General features: G+C 42.9%; 1 protein-coding gene across 4 annotated transcripts in view; it reads left to right on the top strand.

Moving 5' to 3' along the window:
• fzr1a (fizzy/cell division cycle 20 related 1a) overlaps positions 1-23,557 on the top strand; it is a 56,710-nt gene that overhangs the window by 24,356 nt on the left and 8,797 nt on the right. For all 4 annotated transcript variants that reach the window (XM_086004719.1, XM_086004720.1, XM_086004718.1 and 1 more), the window contains 8 exons: positions 5,111-5,238; positions 7,158-7,240; positions 9,390-9,573; positions 13,891-13,956; positions 17,540-17,642; positions 18,887-19,071; positions 20,680-20,913; positions 21,629-21,733. In XM_086004719.1, the coding sequence (XP_085860845.1) occupies positions 5,111-5,238; positions 7,158-7,240; positions 9,390-9,573; positions 13,891-13,956; positions 17,540-17,642; positions 18,887-19,071; positions 20,680-20,913; positions 21,629-21,733 (1,088 nt within the window). The remainder of the gene's footprint in view (positions 1-5,110; positions 5,239-7,157; positions 7,241-9,389; positions 9,574-13,890; positions 13,957-17,539; positions 17,643-18,886; positions 19,072-20,679; positions 20,914-21,628; positions 21,734-23,557) is intronic.

Below are 23,557 nucleotides of genomic sequence, written 5' to 3'. Positions count from 1 at the left end.
ACGACTAGGACCGCTGATGTATACCGTGGACATCGGAGAAAGCATAATAAGGTGCCATGCTGACCAAATCATAGAGTCATCCGAAAAGGGACAACCTACCCCACAACTCTATACGCCTAACGATGAAGTAGAGATACCCATATCTACCTCCGATCCGGTGATACTGGAACCCGATGAACCCGACACTGGCATTCAAGCCGAATCAGCCTTGCCAAAAGAACCTACTACACCACCGAGGCGTTATCCGGACCGAGTCAGGAAGCCTCCAGAGAGACTGACTTATAATTAATTAACTGCAGCAATGTGTAGATTATTTTTCTTGTAACATGTAATTCATAATTACTTAAAATATTATGTACTGGTTGGCTAAAAGGGAGGAATTGTAGTGTATGTGCCTTTAAGAGCCCCATGTGTACTGTAATGCCAGTAATGGCCACTCGGGCTATATAAGCCTGTATATTGTGTTGTATCAGTTAGTTCCCCTCCAGACTTTGTTTAGTAAACACCTATGAAACCAACTCCTGTCTTCAGTGTCTCTATCAACACACAGACACAACATAGACGACATCCTAATTGCCAGTACCAACAAGGGAGAGCACATTACGCATTTGCGTTCCCTTTTCACACGCCTCAGCCAGCATGGCCTAATCATCAACCCGGCCAAGTGCCAGTTCTGGGACACAAAATCACCTCGGAAGGCGCCGTCCCGCTGGCAACGAAGGTGGAGGCGGTTACCTCGTTCCCGCGACCTCAGACCGTCCGGGCACTCAAGAATTCCTGGGGGGTGGTCAATTTTTACCATCGTTTCGTCCCCAAGGCAGCCCAATTGATGCAGCCTTTGTACAAGTCCCTGAAGGGTAAAGCGGGTAAAGACCCCATCTGCTGGACACCCCAGATGGACCAGGCGTTTGTCAACACTAAGGGTGCTTTGGCTGCTGCGACCATGCTGGCACATCCTCTTCCGGGCGCCACCATCGCCCTTACCACGGACGCATCTGACCACGCCATCGGGGCAGTGCAGGAACAATGGGTCAGCGGCACGTGGCAGCCGCTGGCATTCTTCAGCCGCCAGCTGCGGAAAAATGAACGCAAATACAGTACCTTTGATAGGGAGTTGTTAGCTCTTTTCCTGGCTATCCGCCATTTTCGTTTCATATTGGAGGGACGCCCATTTACGGCTTTCGTGGACCACAAGCCGCTGACGTTTGCCATGGCCAAGACCGCTGAACCATGGTCAGCTTGGCAACAACGTCACCTCACGTTCATATCGGAATTTACAAAAGACATACAACATGTGTCTGGCAAGGACAACCTGGTGGCGGATTGTCGCTCCCGCGCGCCGGTCCACGCAGTCCACCTGGGAATCGACTATGTTGGTTTGGCAGAAGAACAGATGGCAGACCCTGAGGTGCAGTCATACCGGACCACTCCTTCCAGTTTTCAAGTGGCTGACGTCGTTTTCCAGGCCGCTGGCACCACGATTCTTTGCGACGTCTCGATGGGGGTTCCCCGACCAATTGTACCAGCCGCATGGCACAGGAGCGTCTTCGATGCAATTCACGGCTTGTCGCACCCTGGCATGAGGGCGTCACAACGGCTCATGGCAAAAAAGTTTGTCTGGAAAGGCATGCATCTCGACGTCCGTGACTGGACCAATACCTGCGTGAGTTGCCAGAAGTCCAAGATCCAACACCACGTTAAAGCTCCGGTTGCCACTTTTCCGGTTCCAGAGCGGCGCTTCGACCACGTGCACGTGGACCTGGTGGGTCCTCTTCCTCCTTCTTGCGGTTTCACTCATCTCCTCACCGTGGTAGACCGCACCACCAGGTGGCCAGAGGCAATTCCTTTGGTTGCCACCACATCGGCGGACGTCGCCAGGGCCTTCATCTCGTCTTGGGTGGCTCGGTTCAGGGTACTGGCCGACATCTCCTCCGACCGTGGGCCACAATTTACCTCTGACCTTTGGAACGCGGTGGCTCAAGGTTTGGGTACCAAGCTTCATCGCACCACCGCCTATCATCCACAGGCGAACGGCCTGTGTGAGAGATTTCACCGGTCCCTTAAAGCTGCATAGCGTGCTAGTCTCCGTGGTGCTGGATGGGTGGACAGGCTCCGTTGGGTGCTTTTGGGTCTGCGCACGGCGCCTAAGGACGACCTGCAATCTTCCTCCGCCGAGCTGGTTTACGGTCAACCACTCGGGGTCCCTGGGGATTTTCTTCCTCCTCACACGGAACCTTGGTCTGCAGCTCAGCAGCTCGTCAGCCACCAAGAAGCAGCTAAGAATTTCATTCCAGTGCCTACGTCCCATCATGACCTGCAACGCTCCTATGTCCCGGCGGAGCTGAAGAGCGCTGCATATGTTTTCATTCGGCAAAATGCTCACAGGGATCCGCTCAAACCGCCTTACGCTGGTCCTTTCCGCGTTATCTCGGCAGGAGACAAGTCTTTCACAGTCGACGTCGGAGGGAAGCCCGATCACATCTCCATAGATCGGTTGAAACCGGCTCATCTGGATCTGAGCGAGCCAGTCGTAACTGCTCAGCCACCTCGACGTGGTTGTCCACCGGCAGCCGCCAGGCCGGTGCAGCTACAGTCATCCGCTAATTCGCCTTTGCCCGCCGCACCGGTTCAACGCAAGCCAACCACTTTCTCACCTACACCTGCTGCACCACCTCAGCCACGGCCGACTACCAGCTCGTCCTCCAGTGCTCCACTGCAGCTGCCAGAGTATCGAAGTCGGTCGGACAGACTCGTCAGACCCCCTTCTCGTCTCACCTTTTCTGTTAAAGACAATTCTGGGGGGGCGCATGTGGCAGAACCACCAGGAGACTCGGGACAGTTATATATAATTCCTTTAACAGCAATGTAGTGCAGCCCACGGCTGTACCTTTAATGTATCTGTTAACTGTACTATGGCTTGTTTCCTTTACTCTGCGTGGTGACGTCATGCCGCCCATCACGTGATCTCCCAACGGCGGGAAGAACGTGATGACACCAGCGACCGGAATATTCTAGCAGTCCTCGAGGAGCTTCCAGCAAGACCAGACCTGTTTACAGTGTATCCAGCAGTTTACTGTTCAGCTTCGTTTGTTCATTAAATTTCATTGTTATTGATTCTCTGAGTCGATCTCAATTCTTCAGTTAGGAACCTCCGTTCCTACAACATAAAGGTAAAACAATAGTGTGTGGGAACTAATTTATTTTGCTGTTGAGGTTGGAAATGAAGACCAATAATGTATGAAGATAATTACAGGAATGAGAGTGTAGCAGGGTTGCCTCTGTCCACTCCTGTTTTTCCTTCTTCACCCTCTACCTTTTACCCTCCACCCCAAAGGGATCATCACTCACTATTCTGGGCAGTCAGATGGACCAACCACTGTAACAGTCCACATTAACCCAGCGATGCACCGATGACCCAAGTTTACCTCCATTGCTCCTTCACCAACTTCAACAATGTGTACAAAGTGCAAAAAGCAGAAAGAAAATGCATACAGATACTTGGGAGGGAAGGTCTGAATGGTTGGTTATAACCACTTAATATAAAAACATTTAAAGGCATGTGTGCATTTAATTCCTAACTTAATGTTTTGTAAAACATTCAATCTTGACTATTTTTCAATGTTTGTAATGGCCAAAGAATAAGATATTAAATTATATTAAACTGTAATGCTTTAAAATTAGGATTTGAATAAAACCGAGGCTCATCATCCCCAAAAGAGTAAAGGGAGCGGTTAGAAAACAATTTATGCTGAGGGTTGTTGAGAAACATTGGGGGAAGCAGAATCCATAATGGATTTTAAAAGGGAAGTGGATACATATTTGAAAAAGAAAAAACTTAGTGTGTGAGTAAATGGTAGCGGGATGAGACTAAATGGTTAGGTGTCAGCATTAGCTGAAAGGTAGCACTCTCACCTCTGAGTCAAACGGTTGCGGGTTCATAATCTAGGCTGACATTCCAGTACAGTACTGTGGGAGTGTTGCACTGCCTTCAGCTGCACACTTCTACCACTAGATGGACCTTTTGATCTTCATACCAACAACATCACTAATGTACTCTGATGGAAATGTGCTGTGTCTTGAATTTCTTTGGGCAAAGCTGCCATAGAAGATCCACTAGTATATAATTTTTTTTAATCATTCTCCACTTTGTTGTACATAAACTGTCACGTGTTGTATGCCTTCACTGCACACACTGCTTTGTAGCATAGGGAGGTGACATGCAAAATTTATATTGAGATGCTCTAATTTTCAAATGATCATCACTAACTATTCACACACAATTGTAGAGAAATTGTACTGAACTAAAGCAGGCCTCTGCATAATACTGAAATGTGTACTCAATAGTGGGTGTAAGTAGGGATATTATAACTGTTATGACCACTACAATGCGCGCTGCTCAATTTAAAAACCTTTCTTGGTGAACATAGAAATGAAGAAAGCCTGAAAATGAAATCTGCTAAATGTGAAATTTTGGTTTGAAAGTTAAAATATACTCTGAGGGAAATTTGCTTTGTCCTGAGGAGATCCACTTTTTCAAAACACTTAGTCAGTTGCCTAGCTCTCATGATAATGTGATTTTTAAATAATCAGTTTATTAAACAGTGGTCATATTTAATGTCTCATGTATGTGATCCAGCTATCCCTAAATCAAGGGTAAACTTGTTTGTTGCAGAAATTAAACTGTTGTGTTTGGGAAACAGCTGGTGAAACTTTGCTTAACTGTAGTGTCAGATGTAGAAACTATAATACTCCCCTGTATCATTCAGTTGGACCCCATATTATTTCAAGTCACCTGAATTGATCACAGAAAACATCTGCCCTTCACTGTCCGCTGTGATGCCCACTGGCAGTTAACAAATCAGCTGTAACTAATAACGTTACTGCACTGAAAGACACTACATTTAATGTTGATAAACCACCCAGCTTTCCTGTTCCCCGTTTAAAGTTCTTTCAGCCTTGCTTGTTGTAAAATGCAGCAGGATAAAAGCCCTTACAAGTATTAAAACAAACTCTTTAGCAAAGTGCTGTAAGTAAAAACTGTGCATTCTTACTTGAGCTTTTTTAAATTTAGATTTTCTTACTTTTCCTCTGGCTCTGTTTTACTTGACAGATGGACTTGCTTATTCTGCGTTACTTAAAAATGAGCTGCTTGGGGCAGGGATTGAAAAAGTTCAGGACCCTCAAACAGAAGATAGAAGATTACAGCCTTCAACACCTGAAAAGAAAAGTTTATTCAAGGTATGAACTGCTCATTCCTCAAAACAGAACAATTTAGTCTGTTTACCTGCACTGCTGCTGTTTTATAATGGCAGTTTTACTCGTTAACAATTTTTTTTAACCTATCCTATCATAGCCAGAGCATCTCCCCAATGGCTTCTCTTTCTGCCCCTGCAATGTTATCTCTGGAGTCCCCCAAGGTTCTATCCATGGCCTCTTCTTCCTCCTCCTCCTGCTGCTCCTTGGTGACACCATCCGAAGACATGGGATGAGGTTCTATAATGTACACTGATGACAACCAGCTCTACCTCTCGACCCACCCACTCCTGTGTTAGACTGCTTGTCCAACATCTAGTCCTGGATGAGCCACAATTTCCTCATTGGGAAGACTGAAGCCAATGTCTTCGGCCCTCGCCACCAATTCCATTCCCCTTCCCGGCCACTGTTTCAGTTTGAACCAGACTGTTCGCAACTATTTGACCCCGAGCTGAGCACTGAGCTCATATACTCTACATTACAAAGACTGCCTACTCCCATCTCCATAACATTGCCTGGCTCCACCCCTGCTTTAGCTCACCTGCTTCTCAAACCATCATGCATACCTCCAGACTTGATTACTCCAATGCTCTCCTAGCCAGCCTCCAATGCTCCACCCTCCATAAACATAAGCTGTTCCAAAACTCTGATGCCTGTATCCTATCCTGTATCAAGACCCCCTTATTCATCACCCTTCTGCTTGCTCACCTACATTGGCTTCTAGTTCAAATTTAAAATTCTCTTCCTAGTGTTTAAATCCTTTCATGGCCTTGCCCCTCCCTATTTCTGCAATCTCCTCTAGCCTTATAACCCTCCAAGAACTCTGTCCTCTTGTGTATTCCCCCGCTCTCTCTTTCCATCATTTGCAGCCATGCCTTTAACCATCTAGAGCCTACGGCCTGGAATTCCCTCCCTTAACCCCTCCAGCTCCTCCTTTTAAGACCCTCCTTAAAGCATATCTCTTTGACAAAGATTTTAGTAATCTCTCCTAATATCTCCTTATCTGGCATAGTGTCCATTTTTGTCTGCTTATGCTTCACAGAAGCTCCTTGGGACATTTTTTCTGCATTAAAGGTGCTATATGAATGCAAGTTATTTTTTTTGGTTGGAGCTAATGAGAATAAAACCTAGGAATGGGTAATAAATTAGCTGAAATGTAAGAAGCAGCAGCTACCTTTTTTAAAGGTGTTGGGTCAGGGTGTGGGAAATGTTTTGTTGGATGTAGAGCATCAGCCTATCACTGATTGCATCTTCCATTCCTCCTCTCTGCTTTACATTTGCTAGTCTCCTTGTTCACTCATCTATCACCCCACTTCTGAGTGTCCTTCTCCGGCACATGAAATAATAGCATACTCTTCTGCCATTGTCCAGAACTCCAAGCACTCATTCTGTGTGAGATAGCAATGTACATGTCATTTTGCATTGCTGCTGGTAATGCTATGGTATTGTATAAAGCATTTTTTCAAAATTTTCTTATGGAACCTTAAATGGGTAGTGTGGAGTCCATGATAGGATAAATTGTGCATGTTTTATAGAAGAGTGGGTTTGACAGGCATTTGAGATGTTCTCCGATATTGTGCTTCCTTGTGTTCTTTCTGAAATGGTTGAATTAAATGGAAGTAAAATCCATATTCATCCCAATTCCATTTATGGTTCTATGGACTGATTATTCTTTGAATGTTGACTGTATTGCATCATTGAAAATGAAAGATCTGTATTAAAACTTCAGATCTGCTGAACGAGCTTTGTTCTCGGTCTCGCCAAGGACTACATTAAACCACTTTTGTGTTCCCCATCGGGAATTTAAAAAAAAAACTGAAATAGGTTTCCATTGCAGAATTCAAATGCTTTGTTTAATGTCGTCTTAATCAATGTTGGTATCTTGTATTGATTTTATTTTCTAGTACTCGCTCAGCACTAAGCGTGCAAGTCCTGACGATGGAAATGACATTTCACCGTACTCCTTATCTCCTGTTAGCAATAAAAGGTAACCTAGCTCACTATGCCATTTTGTAATGGGAATTCTAATTGTTCAGTAATACTACATTTCAAATAGCCTGTATATTGAAATTATTTATCTCTGAACAATTTTAAATTTTGTTACTGAAAGTTCACACAAAATTTCTTCATTTTCAGTTTTTTATTGCAACTTTTATGGAAATGAGTAGATATTCTGACATTTAATATCAGTAGCTTGATATATATTGGAATTAAGATGCTAGAGACTCGAGCTCCAGTAGCCAAATGGCGCTTTCTTGTTGCAGACACTTTTCATTTTTAATCTGTTTTGGAATTACTAAACTCATTGTTCAACTAATATCTAAATATGCACATTAGTACATTAAACGGCAGAATTGTGTACTGAATCTGAACTGTACGTGTGTTTGGACTTGTTTTCTTTACCATTCTCTTTTGTTGGCTCTCCTTTAATCTGGAGCTTGGAATGCTGCTTTCGATGACTTCAGCCAGCAATTCGCTATTGATTTGTTTAATTTGCTGAACAGTTTTGTGATCTTTCTTAAATGGATCCTTGAAATCTACCTAATCCAACTTGGCCCCAGGAACTGTCACCAGATATCTAGATCTTGAACCAGCCTGTTCTTTCCATCATGATGGAGGCCTGAGGAAAACCTTGTAGACGAATATGACGCTAAGAATAGAAAATTGAACCTGAGGCAATGGTCCAGAATCTCCTAGAGATTTCCTTTCTCGTTGGAATGGTGCATCTATAGCATCGGGTTCCTTTTCCAACGCAAAGGTCCTGAAAATTATGGTGTAAAGGAGTTGTGCCATTATTCGCTCCATGACATAATTTCTTGAGACTTTTGTGCTGCTCTGCGGATACCCTAGTTGAAACCATGCAAAATTGATTATCGTAGCTTTGCTCTCCAGTCCAGGCAATAGTGATCGCGAATTTCCTGGATTTACACCACTGGCCACAACCACTTAGACTGAAAATTAATGGCGTAGGTGAATGGATTTAAATTCATGAGTTCAAAATAATTGATTAAGTTTAAAATGTCTGCTCTTTCTTGATATTCCCTCTGTTTCAAGTTGGGCTGGGTATGATAACCAGGCCTTGGGTAGGTCCAGGGAGAGGGGGTGAGGAGACAAACTGGAGGGGGCGAATGCAGGCTGTTATATGCCCGGAGTAGTGCGGTGGAGCTCCACATTAAGGTAAGTTAAAAAGAAAAACTTGGTGGTCTCTCCAACGATCCCCTTTAAGGACCGCTTATTAGACCGCAGAAGGACCCGAAAAACTGTGTGGAGCCTGCCCAGCGCGTGCTCTGTTCAGTTTCTGACTAATTTTGATTAGGGGTCCTTAAACCGGTCCCTCACTAGCATATGCAAGGAGTCTGACAAATGTGTAAGGTGGCTGCTGGCCACGCCTGAATATTGCCCAAGTCACTTTGTATTTCAGGCGTCCTTAATGCACGGGACATGGCCCCATGAAATTGGTCCTTTTACAGGAAACTTTTTTTTATCCGGCACTGACGGGACCGACGTGGTGCCGGTTCATCAAAAATTCCGGATAACCGAGAGCTATAGTAAAAGATACGGAGAGCTCCGTATAAAGCAACAAACCCTGTTGCTTAGCAACAGGTGCAGAACAATGGCCACAAGTTCCAAGCGTCTCTGTAGCTTAGCAACAGCTGCAGCCACACCCTTGCACAACAACAGATCGAGGAAGGCAAGTACAATATGAAGTAAAACTTACCTGAACCTACTCCTGAATTTTTCCGGTTAACCGAGATTTCCAGTTATTTAGGTGCCGGTAAATCGAAAGTTTCATGTACCCCCGTTTTGCACCTGAGAAATGGGCAAAAGTAGATCTAATTTCACCCCCCACCCCCATTTCTTTAATCTGAGACTTTTAGGTGGTTTAAATAACTAATATTCTAAATATTGTTAAATATTTTTTTCTGAACAAAAATTAATTTCAAAGTTTTTCAATACCCATTTATGAACGGTCACAAGAAAATTATACCAACAATGAAGAGTGGCCTTTTCCTAAAATGAGCAGAATGCAACCAGTGGTAGCACAGGACATGGACATTAACCATTATCAGACGTAAAGATGGTACATGCTGCTATTCTGTTCAGCATTTAATTTTGTATATTTCTTTCTTGAACAGCCAAAAATTGCTGCGGTCACCAAGAAAGCCTACTCGAAAAATCTCAAAGATTCCATTTAAAGTTCTTGATGCACCAGAACTTCAGGATGACTTTTATTTAAACCTAGTGGACTGGTCTTCCCTAAATGTGCTAAGTGTTGGACTTGGCACTTGTGTGTACCTTTGGAGCGCTTGTACTAGCCAGGTGAATTTTTCTATTCCTGTTTCTTTCTCTCCCTGTTCCTGTCTCTGTCTCTTTCCCCCTGCCCCCCCCCCCCAAACAGGATGAGCATTTTAGGTATTGCCTGGTTTAGCTTGGATGCATATTTATCAGTGACTGATGTCAGTTATGGAGAGACTAAATCACTTCTAAACTCAAAAAGTTTAACTTATTTAAATCATGTTAATCAGGGATTACTACAATCAAACATTCTGTATTCAGCATTCTTCACAACCTCATGAAGTTGAACCTGTTCCTGATCAATATTCTAGAGAAATCATGTGATGGATGATGCCTGCTAGTGATGTTTTTTGTTATTGGTAAGCCCTAGTAACCATGACCATGAGGTTCTCATGCTGCATACGAGTCTTTCACATGCTTTAGAGTGGCAGTTTATCTTTCCCTAGGAAAGGAACAACAATTTCTGCTCGGAGTGTTGGCTATTTATGGTAAACTGTCTTGGTAGCTTGATCTACTCAGTATTTTCTTGGATATCTTTTTGAAGCTTTTCATTAATTTTGCTACAACAATTACAATATTAATGTTTCAAACTTTAAGAAGAAAAACATTAGTCAAGTGGCACTGTTGTGAAGTGTTTTTGTGCATGTGATGTATATTCATGAATTGAGCTGTTCCCTCAACCATGCTACTGCTGGTGGCCATTGCTCAAGCCCTAGCAGAGTGTGCAACACGGGTCAGTTCAATATCATGGTAGCTGGAGGTCAAAGTCTGAGATTGGAATGTGTCTATACAGGGCTGGATGGATAGTCACAGCTGTGCTGGATCAAGAGCGACAGCTTCCTAGTAGTAGCGGCACATCAAAGAGCCTCTGAAGCACACACAAACTGGATATATGTGGTTAGGATTGAGAAATTGGGAGCCGAGACCTAGGCTGCAAGGAAGTAGGGAGCTGGGACCTAAGGCCAGAAGGTCTACGGCCAGAAGGGTAAAGCTGGGGGACTCTGCTGCTAGTAGAAGCAGAGAGCTGGATCTTGGGCGGGAGAGGTGCCTAAGCTGGGAGGGAGTAGCAAGGCACAGGAGTAGGTCCTGAGGCTGATGAAGTGAAAACAGGATAAGGAAGCTTGTCCTGGAGCCATGAGAGAACTGAGTCTTGGGATTAATCCAGATATTGGGAATGAGTCTAAGGATTAGGAAAGAGGCGAGTCCAAAGCCAAGGAGTCATTCCTGAAGTTGAGTAAGAACTTCATGAAAAAAAAAATTAAAGTGGTTTTTTTTTTAGCTGTTTTTCAGGCAGTTTTTTCATGTGGTGAATGCTGTAATATTTCAGCAACAAAATATTTTTTTCAAAGAACATGATGAAAGCATCTTTAATTCAATGTACTTCTGTGTATAGAAGCATGGAATGATGATTTGCTAATTGCCTGCTCCATTATATATACTACTTTACAACATATTGCAAGATATCCCAGCTTTTTGTAGACCACTTTGGTGTGCACCGTGGAGTTGCAGGATCCAAATGCAAAGCTTAAACCCAAGTTCCCATTAATCTCAAGCTGCAGATCTGGGTGTGCTAATTTAGGATTTATTCACCAGAGGGAGCTGTGCAAAGAACAGCCTTTTCCAAACCTAAACCCCACAAAAACAGTGAATAAATTTTAGCAAAATACAACTGAATTGCCTGGTTTCTGTACTATTGGGTTAGTCTTTAGTGAAATGTGGAGAATACTGAATGAAGGAAGTAAAATGATCTTGTAGAGCTATATTCATCTTTGAATCTTCACCCACTGCATTTGTATGTGCAAATTTATTTCATTTCATAGTTTAGGCAATACGTCAAAACAAACTGCCACTTTAACACGTGGAGGGCGTTTACACAGTGTGAATGTAGACTTGCCATGTGATTCAGCATCACTTGACATCAAAGCATACCAGTGTCAAAAATGTCTATTGGGTGGGGTTTTGCCCATCACATGGCTTCTCTAGAACATTGATCAGTACTCTGGTGCATGGAGGATTCTTCATATTCATAAATGAAGTAAGTCCCACTATGTATATAACAAAAAACCAATTAAGTACCCATCACCCCTGTGCTCTACATTGTCTCCCAGTCCACCAATGCCTCAATTTTAAAATTCTTATCCTTGTGTTCAAATCCCTCCATGGCCTCACCCCTCCCTATCTCTCTAATCTCCTCAAGCTCTACAACCCTTTGCGAACACTGCGTTCCTCCAGTTCTGGCCTCTTGTGCATCCCCCACTTCCTTTGCCCCACCATTGGCAGCCATGCCATCAGCTGTCTAGGTCCTAAGCTCTGCAATTCCTTCCCCAAACCTCTCTGCCTCTCCAACGCTCTCTCCTCTTTTAAGATGCTACTTAAAACCTACCTCTTTGACCAAGCATTTGGTCACCTGTCCTAATGTCTTCCACTTTTGGCTTGGTGTCAGTTTTTGTCTGATTCCGCTCCTGTGAAGCACCTTAGGACATTTTAATACATTAAAGTTGCTGTATAAATGCAAGTTGTTGATTTTAGATTCTTGAGAGAAGTGTAGTAATCTGTTCCTGTTTAAGGATATTCAGCTTTCTTTATACTAATGAACCGTCAGCTCATTGAGATTGTTTTTCAGTCAATGTATACTTTAAATGTCCAGAGAGTGAACCAATGAATATATCCTTGTTTTTCATCATTCACAGCCATGCATTTTAAAATAGGGTTTGAGTAACCAAAAGTAGGCATATAATGAATATTTCCAATTATGTAGAACAGTGGGTAACTTGAGATCCTAAAGTTGTTTAGTTGATTTTATAAATGTCTTCTGAACCTCAAGGTTGTTAGTCTTTTTACATAACCAAGTGTGCTCCATTGGTTTCTACGAACAGAGTTAATGTTCCAAAATCAAGACTGTTGTATGTCTAGTTGATTTGCAGCCACACAAATTGGCAACAGCCTGTCTTTTTTTTGTAAAACTCCTGTTGGTAAACTTCACTGGAGTGCACCTGGTTTTTCATAAATTCAAGGGAGCATCTTCTAGGCTCTCGAGCAATCTTTCAAAATATCAGTTTCTAAGAAAATGCATCAATAACCATTGTATAAGTCAAAGGAACAGATATTCACCCTCCGAGCTACTTGCTTTGTTCGATATAGTTTTAACTGTCACAAAAAGATATCCCAAGATTGCTCACCTTTGTAACATAATTGATTTGCTTACATGTCTGGATGACGTTGCCAAGGGACAGCAAGTATTTGAGTAAGAGGAAGGGACCAAGGATAGATCACTGGGGGATTCTACAAATAACGATGCATAGGCAGGAAGAGAAGCTATTGCTAGAGGTGCTCTGGCTACAATCAGAAAAGTAAGAGTGGAGCAAAGTAAGAGTTGGAACTAAGTGAGAGCAGTCCTAACCGAGGAGAGACGTTGGAAGAGGATGTTGTGGTATACTGTGTCAAAGGCTGCAGAGTGATCAAAGAAAGATAAGGCAGCACGGTCACTGTCTCGGAGGATGTCGTTTATTTACAAATGGCTCAGTTAGTGCCATTTTGGTGCTGTATCTCTCTCCCTCATTCTCATTAATTCAAAAATTTACATTTTCTAACTGTGAACCTAACAAGTGATAATTAGAGGCTGTTTTAATTGTTAGCACATGTGATGATCAGGAGACAATTAGAGGCTGTTGTTGAACAATGAACACATTCCAATGAGGAACAACACACTTGCTAAAGTTTACAGAACACAAAACAATAGCAACAGGTGTGCAATCAGTAGCCTGTTGTTTTCTTGCACAAACAAAAAGCCTCTTTTTTAAAAAAAATGAAGTTTTTCATTTTAAAAGAACAACTCTATAAACTTTATCTAAAATAAAGCTTTTGAAATGTGACCTCTAGCTTCATACAATTTTGAGAAACAAAAAATAACAGCTGAAATTTCTAGATGCTAAAGGAAAAATATTCCATCTGTACAGCTGATTGTACTGCTGCATCCTGGGAAATTGTGTACACTGCACATGCTCAGAATGCACAATCTGGATTCAGCTCACGAAGCTTTTGTGAGAAGCAGAGATCTTCAAGTATAAACTTTAATGAAGGTTTTACAAGAAACAAAGACAATTCAATGCATTAATATAATGTTATTATGAAACATGTAATTTAAACATTTTAATTTGGATATTAGAAAGTTTAGTACAGTAAAATGTCAACTTTAGAAGAAACATTTCTGGAGTAAATGGTTTAATTTCTTTTATCCATTTTTGGCTTTTGGCACAGCTTGAAGAAAATGTTGATGTCCTACCTGTGTACATTTTTTTTCAATGCATGTCCTCTAAGTATTGACTCTTTTCTGCATTTTAGGTGACCAGACTGTGTGACCTTTCTATAGATGGAGATTCTGTTACGTCGGTCGGCTGGTCAGAGAGAGTAAATATCATTTTTTGATGTAAAAATAGAGCTAAGCATAAGTTTTATTTAAAGAGACCTCTTTCATCTAATTGCCATGTTTTCTTCCTAATCACTTTATTCATTTGTGAAAGTATACATTGCAGCAAGCAAGATAAATCTTTTTTGTTTCTTTTACTCGATGCATTTTAAAAGATCTTGGGCTAAAAATTGAGTAGCGCCCCAACTTGCCGGTTTTTAGCGCCCTGGAAAAATTAGCGCCCGCGCCAGAAATTGAATGGTGGCGCCCCAAGAGGGAAGTGGGGCACTACTGGAAGCGCCCTGCCTCCCTCTTGGGGCGCTGCGAGTCAATATCGCGACGCTACGTGCCGCGGTATTGCAGGCCTTCCTCCCCTTCTTAAAGGGGAGGGGCCTTGCGCAGCGCGACCCAGGAATCGGGAGTGCCGGCCAAAGAGCCCGGCACTCGAGAAGTGTCGGGCTCTTGGACCGCAGCAGGCACTCCGTGGGGGAGGCCGTTCAGGAGGTCGGGGATGGGAGCGAAGGCAGATGCTGGCAGGCGGCCAGCAACAAAAATGGCCGCCCCGCACCTCCTTTAAATTGCGCCTCCCCAGCTGCAGGTAGGCCCCCCTGACTCCATCAGATATAGCATCCGGCGGTAAGTAAGGGGGCACTCCCGAAGATCGTGGCTGGGGCCCTGCGCACGGCAATGGCGTCATCGCCGGCGGCGCAGCGCCGCAGGGCGCTACCAGTTAGCGTCGCCGCTAACCTTCTGCTGAATTGCGTAGGTGGCACCGTGCCCGGGCGCAAGTTGCTTTGCGTCCCGTTAGCGCAAACCAACCCAATTTTTCCCCCATTGTATTCCTATACAGTTGATATGTACTTGTAACTTACAAAAGGAAAACAGGTCAGCCTTAGTAGAACACTTGCCTCATGAGTCAGAACGTCATGGGTTCAAGGTCCACTTCAGAGAGCACACAATTTAGGCTAACATTTCAGTGCAGTACTGAGGAAGTGCTGCACTGTTGGAGGTGTCAACTTTCAGAAGAGACGTAAAACCGAGGCTCCATCTGACCTGTTTTTTGTAAAAGATCCAATGGCACTATTCAAAAAGGAGCAGGGGTGTTCTCCTGGCCAACATTTATCCTTCAGTCAATATCGCTAAAATGTATTACCTGGTCATTTATCGCATTGCTGTTTGTGGGATCTTGTTGTGCACAAATTAGCTGCCATGTTTCCCTACATTGCAACAATGACTACACTTTAAAATTACTTAATTGACTGAAGCATTGTGGGACATCCTAAAGTTGTGAAAAGCACTATATAAATGCAAGTTTGTTTATTCTTTATAAACTTTAGAGAACAAACTTTTTTGCTGAGATGGGTGGGAGAAAACTGAATTTAGAAAGTTGAGGTGGTTTTCATTTCACCATACATTCCAGAACATGCAGTAGATTGTATGGGGTACTACCTGGACTGTGCACTACCCTCAGCAGATGATGGAACATCCATGCTAAATTGCTAGATAAATTCTTGGCTACTGTTCAGTATAGTATTTGTTGTTTCAGGGCCTGATTTCCAAGAACATAATAAAAAAAACTAATTGTCACATGTGCAGCACTGAGACAAGTTGCTGTTAACGAACATTCGACGTCTACTGAGTATAGCATTGTCTTGCAAAAATAGAAAAACGAAATATTTTCATAGTAAATGGCCACGATTTTGCTTGCGCTCAGCAGACGGGATGGTTGGCGGGTCAGCTGCGAAATTTAAAATGATTGACAGCGGGTCGGGAATGGCTGTCAAAACACGCACACCTGCATTTCCTGACCTCGTCTGAAGCTGAGGCGGGAGGTCATTGGCCATTGAATCAGCTGATGAGTTGATGGCTTCAAATGTCAAGTCAAAACTCCCAGCTGATTGAGAAATGTTCCCTTAACCACTAGCTTCTCTAAACTGCATTTCCACTACAGATTCAGAATGCTGCAAGTCTTTACACAAGTCTCCATCCAGCCTGACTTCATTACCTCTCCTGCCAGTGACAGATCATTTGTCATCTCAACTTCACCTGCCATCTGTTCCATTAGCATGGGTGCACTTTATACTCTCTCACCTTGGTCCTCAGAATCTGACCACGATCAACCCCAACACCAGCATCACCAGGCACACCAGCAACACCAACCTTCTCCGCAATCAACTGATGCTGCACAGGACAGAGGGCATCAGCACCTGACCACATTGCTGCCAGGGATGGCCTCACCATAGCCACATTTACTTCACTTGACGCTGCATACCCTGGCTGCCACATGATGCACCAGGTTGGCACTACCCCACTCCAACAACAGAAAGCATCCCTACAATGCCTTTCACACTCCTCAGCACTGTGGGGGTACCCTTATGTCTCACCATTCACTGCAACTCGCTAAGTCACTTCCAAAGGTGCACACAAATCTGTCCAAGAACGCAAAGTGTTAAATAAAGATTTCAATGTTTGACAGCACATTAACAGAAACCTCACATAAACATTGGCTAAAACACACAAGTGCCTACCCGTGTTGTTAGTTGTTATGATTGAACAAGGATGAGGGCGAGTGTGAGGGGTGGCTAGTGAAATGGGGAAGTGATAATGTAGATAGAGAGGGATGGGTGGCAGTGCAAGGTAAGTTGGTGTGAGTAAGGATGTGCAGGAGTAAGGTAGGGAAGGCAGAGTGATGGGGATGTGATGAGGTTGAGTGTGGCTTTGAAGTAACGTTTTACTGAGATCATTGAAAGGTTTGCGCCACTGCAACCTGGTCCTTCTGATGGCATCCCTGCTTGTGCCCTCCTGTGCAATGTGCAACCAGGCTGCGTTGGTCTCCTGGGGAGGTCGCTTCTGCCCATTGGAAGAGAAGAGAACCTCCCTGCGTGCTGTGACTCCTTCCATAAGCATATGGAGGGAGTCATGGGAGGGCCTGGGTGCAGCCGTGCACCTCTGCAGTGCTTGTAGCACCTCGATGCTGCAGAGCACTGACAGCACAAATGTCAAAGTAAGTTTGCGCACGGTCCCTTTAAGGAAACCGGCTGATGGCGCGTCATCAAATGACGTAATCAGACCTGCTTCCTTCAATTGGCCGGAATACTTGCTGGGTGAGCTTAACAAGCCCAATCGGGAGACATTCATGTCGGAGGCCGAGATTGAGCTAGCAGCGGGGCCGCGACCCGCCACCGACGTCGCCCGCTGAGGTAGGGAAAATCGCGGCCATAATTTCTGCCTTCCATACCACTGAGGGTAAGCCCACATGATTTACTCGTGGTGGTTTGAGGAGGCTGTTTCAGTTTCAAGCATGACGTGCATGCAAGGTAGCTAATCTCACTTTTTTACCTAAGTAAATACTGAGGCTTTACAGGGTAATGTATCATAAAGTAAACTTTGACAGTCAATTAAATATCTCAGAAATGGGAATTTAAATTGCCATATTTTTACAAAGTATCAGCGTTTTTCATGCAAAAATAAGTTTTATAATGTATTGATTTAATATTCAGCCATTATGGGTAGCAATAATTGTCTTCCAGTTACAGGTAACAACTGAAAAGGCTCTTGGAATCATAATTATTTAATTTAATCTAGGGAAACTTGGTAGCAGTTGGAACACACAAAGGATATGTTCAGATCTGGGATGCAGCGGCAGGGAAGAAATTATCCACACTTGAAGGGCACTCCGCTAGAGTGGGTCAGTTCTTGTATTCAAGTTTGTAGAACTTTTTATTGACAAAGCTTCTGATGTCTTTTATGTCACATGTTAGAGATATTGGGTATCTTGCACTCAAATGTATTCCTTGATGAGGCAGCAATTGGAGAGAATGAATTTGTCTATTTCTCTCAGTCTGTGAGCTTGCACACATTAGCATTTCAAAGAGTGACCACCAACCATCAAGAAAACTTTGACCTAACCTATTTATGAGAACAGACCAAAGCACCAACAAAGTAAAGGAATAATCTGTCAATGAATTTGAGCATGGATCTCATCAGTTTTGAGTGTTGGCCACCTCCATGCAATAGACAAAGGGGTTCCTTTTCAGTTATAGTTGGCTGAAATTTTTTTTAAATTGCATGGTATTTACCAAGTCTCTCTCAACTCATAAATATATACGTAATACAGAAATTTCTCAAATCTTTACTGGGAGAAAGCAAAGGAATTTTTAAAAAAGGAACAAAATCCAGTGTAGCTGTTTTGTGGAATTAAATATCAGGATCTGATTGGTCCATGCAATCAAAGTATCACGTGCTTAATAGGGATCAATGGGTAACATTTTTAGTTTTCTACCATCATTTGTTCATAAATATCCCTACGTCATTACATAAAACATTGAATAGTATAGATGTAGCTCCTTTTATAGATATAATAGTAGTTCTATACATTGAGAGATACTGGTCTTTGGCCCAAATAGTCTTTCTACCGCCCCCCCCCCCCCCCCCTTTCAAAGTTTAGCACTTAGACTGTCTACTTTTTATTTAAAGTTTATTCAGGTAGGCAAATTAGGAATAACTATTGCTAGGTGTCCCAGTGCCATTGCTATGTCTGCCTTTTTATTTGCAACTTCGCTCTTCAAAAATTCCATCAATATATTTACATCATCCCAAACCTGCAAATCCAAGGTCTCGGGAAGCTGAAATAAAATATTAATGAAATGGTCCCCCTTCCATTGGGAAGACATTTAACACACAAGTGGACTTTTGAAGGAATTGCTGATGCTTATGCTATTCTGTATGCAAGATTAACAGTTGGCAGAAATGAAAGAATAACTTTGGACTAAGAATACTTTCTGCTAGACTGTTGTCAGCAGACTAATTGGTTTCCAATCAACTCAAATTGAAGCAGCTTTCTGTTTAAAATAAAATCGATACAAGTTTTCAGTAGTTGTGTACATTTTCAGCACTGCAAGCAGTTTACATGCAAGGTTGATTGTGCTATAGGGGCTCTCGCATGGAATGCTGATCAGCTGTCCTCAGGAAGTAGAGACCGTCTTATTCTTCAGAGAGATATCCGCACCCCACCATTGCAATCTGAGCGACGGCTTCAGGGTCACAGACAGGAAGTTTGTGGTTTGAAGTGGTCAACAGATCACCAGCTTCTGGCCTCTGGAGGAAATGACAACAAGGTAATTAAATCTATTAAAAAATGTGATGATAAACTGAGTTAGCTGATCTAAGCTGTGGTGGCCATAGGGGCCTTACATTTGGGCTCAGTGCCCTTTTGTTAGGGAGGAGGAAATGGGTTTCTCACTCCTGATCCCTATCAAGCGATTCCTGCAAAAAAGGGCAGTCTTAAACAGGAGTAGCCTTGGCTGTGATCCTTCCAATGAGAAATTGTTTACAACACTCACTTTTGCAGCTTGTGCGTGAATAGTGGCCACTTGGGGGAGGTATTGGAAGGCAATTAGAACTGTACATTGGGAAGTAGTCAATACCTTCAGGGTAAGGAGCAAAATTGGCATAGGAGAAAAATTCTGTAAACTGCAATGGCACTGTGCATTAGAGTTACCAGCATGTGGTGGAGTGAGGACTCGTGCCCATAATGTCCCTTCATCGGCTGTATCCCAGTCCTAATTGCACTGCTGTGAGGAAGCAGCAAGTGTTAGCCATGGGTTTCTCACTGGGATCACTGGTTCTGAGCAGCATTGGTGAGAGCTAGATGCAAGCTGTCTGCATGTTCACACTTGAATATAGTTAGTGTGATCTGGGCTTACTGAGGAAAAAGGGAGTTCATATCCTCACTTCAAAAAAAAATTCTGTAAATTGAACTGAAGATTTTAAAAACTAATGGCTTGTGCCATTGCTGTGCAAACAGGTATTTACAGATGTGTGCACACATAGACAAAAGTAGTATTTCTGTGTGGCATCATTCAGGAATAATCAAGTCACTTGGTTTGCTGAATGAGCAGAATAATTGAAAAACATATAGGTATAGAAACATAGCAACATAGAAGATAGGAGCAGGAGTAGGCCATTCGGCCCCTCGAGCCTGCTCCGCCATTCAATGCGATCATGGCTGATCATCCAAATTCAGTACTTGGTCCCTGCTTTCTCCCCATACCCCTTGATCCCTTTAGCCTTGAGAAATATATCCAACTCCTTCTTGAATATATTTAATGAATTGGCCTCTACTGCCTTCTGTGGTAGAGAATTCCACAGGTTCACCACTCTCTGGGTGAAGAAATTCCTCCTCATTTTTGTCCTAAATGGCCTACCCCTTATCCTTAGACTGTGACCCCCTGGTTCTGGACTCCCGGACCATCGGGAACATCCTTCCAGCATCTAGTCTGTCTAGTCCTGTTAGAATTTTATACGTTTCGATGAGATCCCCTCTCATTGTTCTTCCAGTACTTAAACTCTGAGTCAGTTACTTCAGTTATGTTAATTCAAATTTTGTGCACCCTTGTTCATGGGGGTCCAATCTGAAGTGATTTGATGGGCTTCATTTCTTGTCTGTCACATGCTGCTTAGGAAATGGAGTCAGTCTGCTGATCAATAAACTGCTGGTATTAGTGAACGATTTGTGCTACTCAACTAAAACTCTTCCCCTGGGGAAAAAAAAATTAAACTGTACATGATTCATAATTCGCTTTGGGAGGTCTGTTTTATTTTGACGTTTCACTTAAATCTTGGTAATAAATTGTTTAAAGACAAAATGGGTTGCACTTCATATTGCAAAATCTGATTTTTTTGGAATCTGATTGTTTTGCATATAACTTATCATCTTTGTTTAGCTTCTGGTGTGGAACAACTCCAGTTCAGGGCCAGTACAGCAGTATACAGAGCATCTTGCAGCAGTGAAAGCCATTGCCTGGTCTCCCCATCAGCATGGTCTCCTTGCATCGGGTGGTGGAACTGCTGACCGGTGCATCCGTTTCTGGAATACTCTTACCTCTCAGCCTTTGCAGTGTATAGATACAGGTTCCCAGGTGTGCAACCTTGCTTGGTCCAAGCATGCAAATGAACTAGTAAGTACAAAGTATTTCACTTGTTTTTAGTGCATCTGGTATTGGTAAAAGTGAAGCTATTAGGTTGTCGTAAAATCCCAACATGTTCACTAATGTTCTTTAGGAAAGGAAACCTGCCATCCTTACTCGGTCTGGCCTATCTGTGACTCTAGTCCCACATCAGTGTGGTTGACTCTTGCAAGCACTCTTGTCTAGCAAGCCACTCAGTTTGCCAAATAAAGGGATGGCAATTAATGTCGGCCTTGCCAGCAATGCATACATTCCGAGAAGGAATAAAATTACATTTTATCTGGATTCATCTGAAACTTAACTTAATTTAATTTTCTTTGAGTATTAATAAGATTGTTTTCTTGGCTTATTAGAATTCACAAACCATTACAATTAGCCAAGAAATCATTCTGCTCTCGTCATGAATGCATAATTGGCTGTTGTACTTGGAAAAACTTTCCATTCGCTGAGAACATAATGGGTAAGAACATTCTGCGGATTTTATGGCAGTTGAGAAAAGGGCTTTGTTTTGTACGGACTGGGTAATAACTGAACTGTAGAATTCACACGTAGTATATTGGTGCTGTTGTATAATAACTATGTTACAGTAATAATGACTGGCGCACAATTGAAGCTTTTTTCTTTCAAACATTTTATGTGGCACCATTGTGTTTTTATGTATGTTTGTGTTACAGTATTAGTAAAACAATTTTTTTAATACCTATAGGTGAGTACTCATGGATATTCACAAAATCAAATCCTAGTGTGGAAGTATCCATCATTAACACAAGTAGCCAAATTGACTGGACATTCATACAGAGTGCTATACTTGGTGGGTTACTTGTTATGATTTTTACATTCATTTTGTATAATGCAAGGATTAAAATTATAACATTCTTTGGCTCTATAATAAATGACACATGCATCCAACGCTAAAAAGCTACAAGACTGGTTGACTCTTTCAGGATAACTGTATATGGCCTTACTCTTTCTATGTTGCTAATGTTGACATTAAGCATCAGCAGCCCTCGTAATGTAGTTGTTACGGTGTTTGTTCTAGACGATGGTTGACAAAAGATCTGTTGCTAATTGTATCTCTCGTGAAGTTCATCTATGCTCAGTGATGTCAATTAGTTTGCGTGCAATATTACAGACATACCTTCAGCATGACAGAAAGACCCACATAGGGCAGTTTATGGTATGCCAGTCAGTTTAACACTGGACTTGGATGTCTAGACCATCAATGAACCAACCCTACAACTTAGCACCAACTACTTAACCTGGGTAATGGGGCTTTGGTAAAGAGATGTGGTCACTATGAAACTGGCTCCTTCTCCAGAGTATGTGGTGACAGATCAATGTAGGCTGGAGCCCTCCCTCCCTATAACCGTTTCTTCTTTTTGCCACAAATCTACCTCATTCCTTTTTGTCCTGGAATATTGAACATGAACTTTAGGAAATTGTTCCATTGTATACCCAAGACTTTGAACCATGAAGAAGAACTGTTTGGACACTCATTCTATACCACAAGTTTAACCAGTATTGGGATGTTGCTGTTACTGAAGAAAGAATAGAAAGACCAAAGGACCAGTCATGCCTTCTCAGCATGGTCCAAAAGAATGTGTCCAAAGTACAGTTAGCATCCAGCAGAAAACACAGGTATCAAGAACTGGGATAGACCCCCGTTGTATCTTTCAAACAATTTTTAGTTCCCCTCTTCAGCCATGCAAAGCCATAATACTATAACAAAGGTACTCACTGCCATATCCCACTGGTTCGTTGGTTGATCAATGTGACAAGTAGTGGGTACTAGATACTTGGGAGAGATGGGGGAAAAAATTAGCCCCACAATTCTTTAAGAAATGGCTAGAGCAAATTTCACTTCTCCCAGCAAGTTCAATACAGCTATCTCCAGTTGTAGCACTACCTCCAGAACTATGCAATACTTTGCAGATTTCCACTTGAACCAACCCCCTGGAACTTTTCCTCCACTCCTCAGTAGCCTGCTGTGGATGCATCTCCACCCTGTGCATTTGCTCGCCTCTGCAATCAAGGACTCAATAGAAAGCCTGAAGAAATTAGATCTAGGCTGACTTAAGTGAGGAGGAGTGGTGACCGGTATGGAGCCAGATCCTAAACACAACCACTCATGGCAAAATGCAAGGCGGCCAACTAAAGATCATACATTGCACATACTGTACACTACACCAACTCCACAGATTTCATCTTTCCATACCAAATAGTTGGTGGATGCACTGTGGCCAGCAAGGCACACTCCTGCACATAATCTGGTCATTCCTCTGCATCTAGCCATTCTGAATTGCAGTCTGGGAGACCACCAGGTGCATGACCAGTTTTACGGTCCTAAAGGTTGCAGCTTCGTTCTTGCTGGGTCTGTCTACTAGAATTTGGGCGTCCCCTGTAATGTGCAGACTAGCACAACTCCCACGAGTAGCTAGAAGAAGATGTATTCCTCCCCCACCTAATTCCAGAATCCAAGACCAAAGAATCTGCCTCAACTAGCTGACTTGCATTGCTCCGAGTCATACTGAGAAACTTGGATGTATCCTTGCATTTCTCCCACAAATCTCATGCAATCAAACTGCACAACAGCCTCAAAATATGTGAATGTACACCTCTATATACAGGGGCTTCA

Source organism: Somniosus microcephalus, chromosome 13, assembly GCF_052327205.1.
Source record: "Somniosus microcephalus isolate GS21.2 chromosome 13, FLI_Smic_1.0, whole genome shotgun sequence".
NCBI lineage: Eukaryota > Metazoa > Chordata > Chondrichthyes > Squaliformes > Somniosidae > Somniosus > Somniosus microcephalus.
Note: the sequence above shows the minus strand (reverse complement) of the source record. Positions and strands in the feature narration are given on the sequence as shown.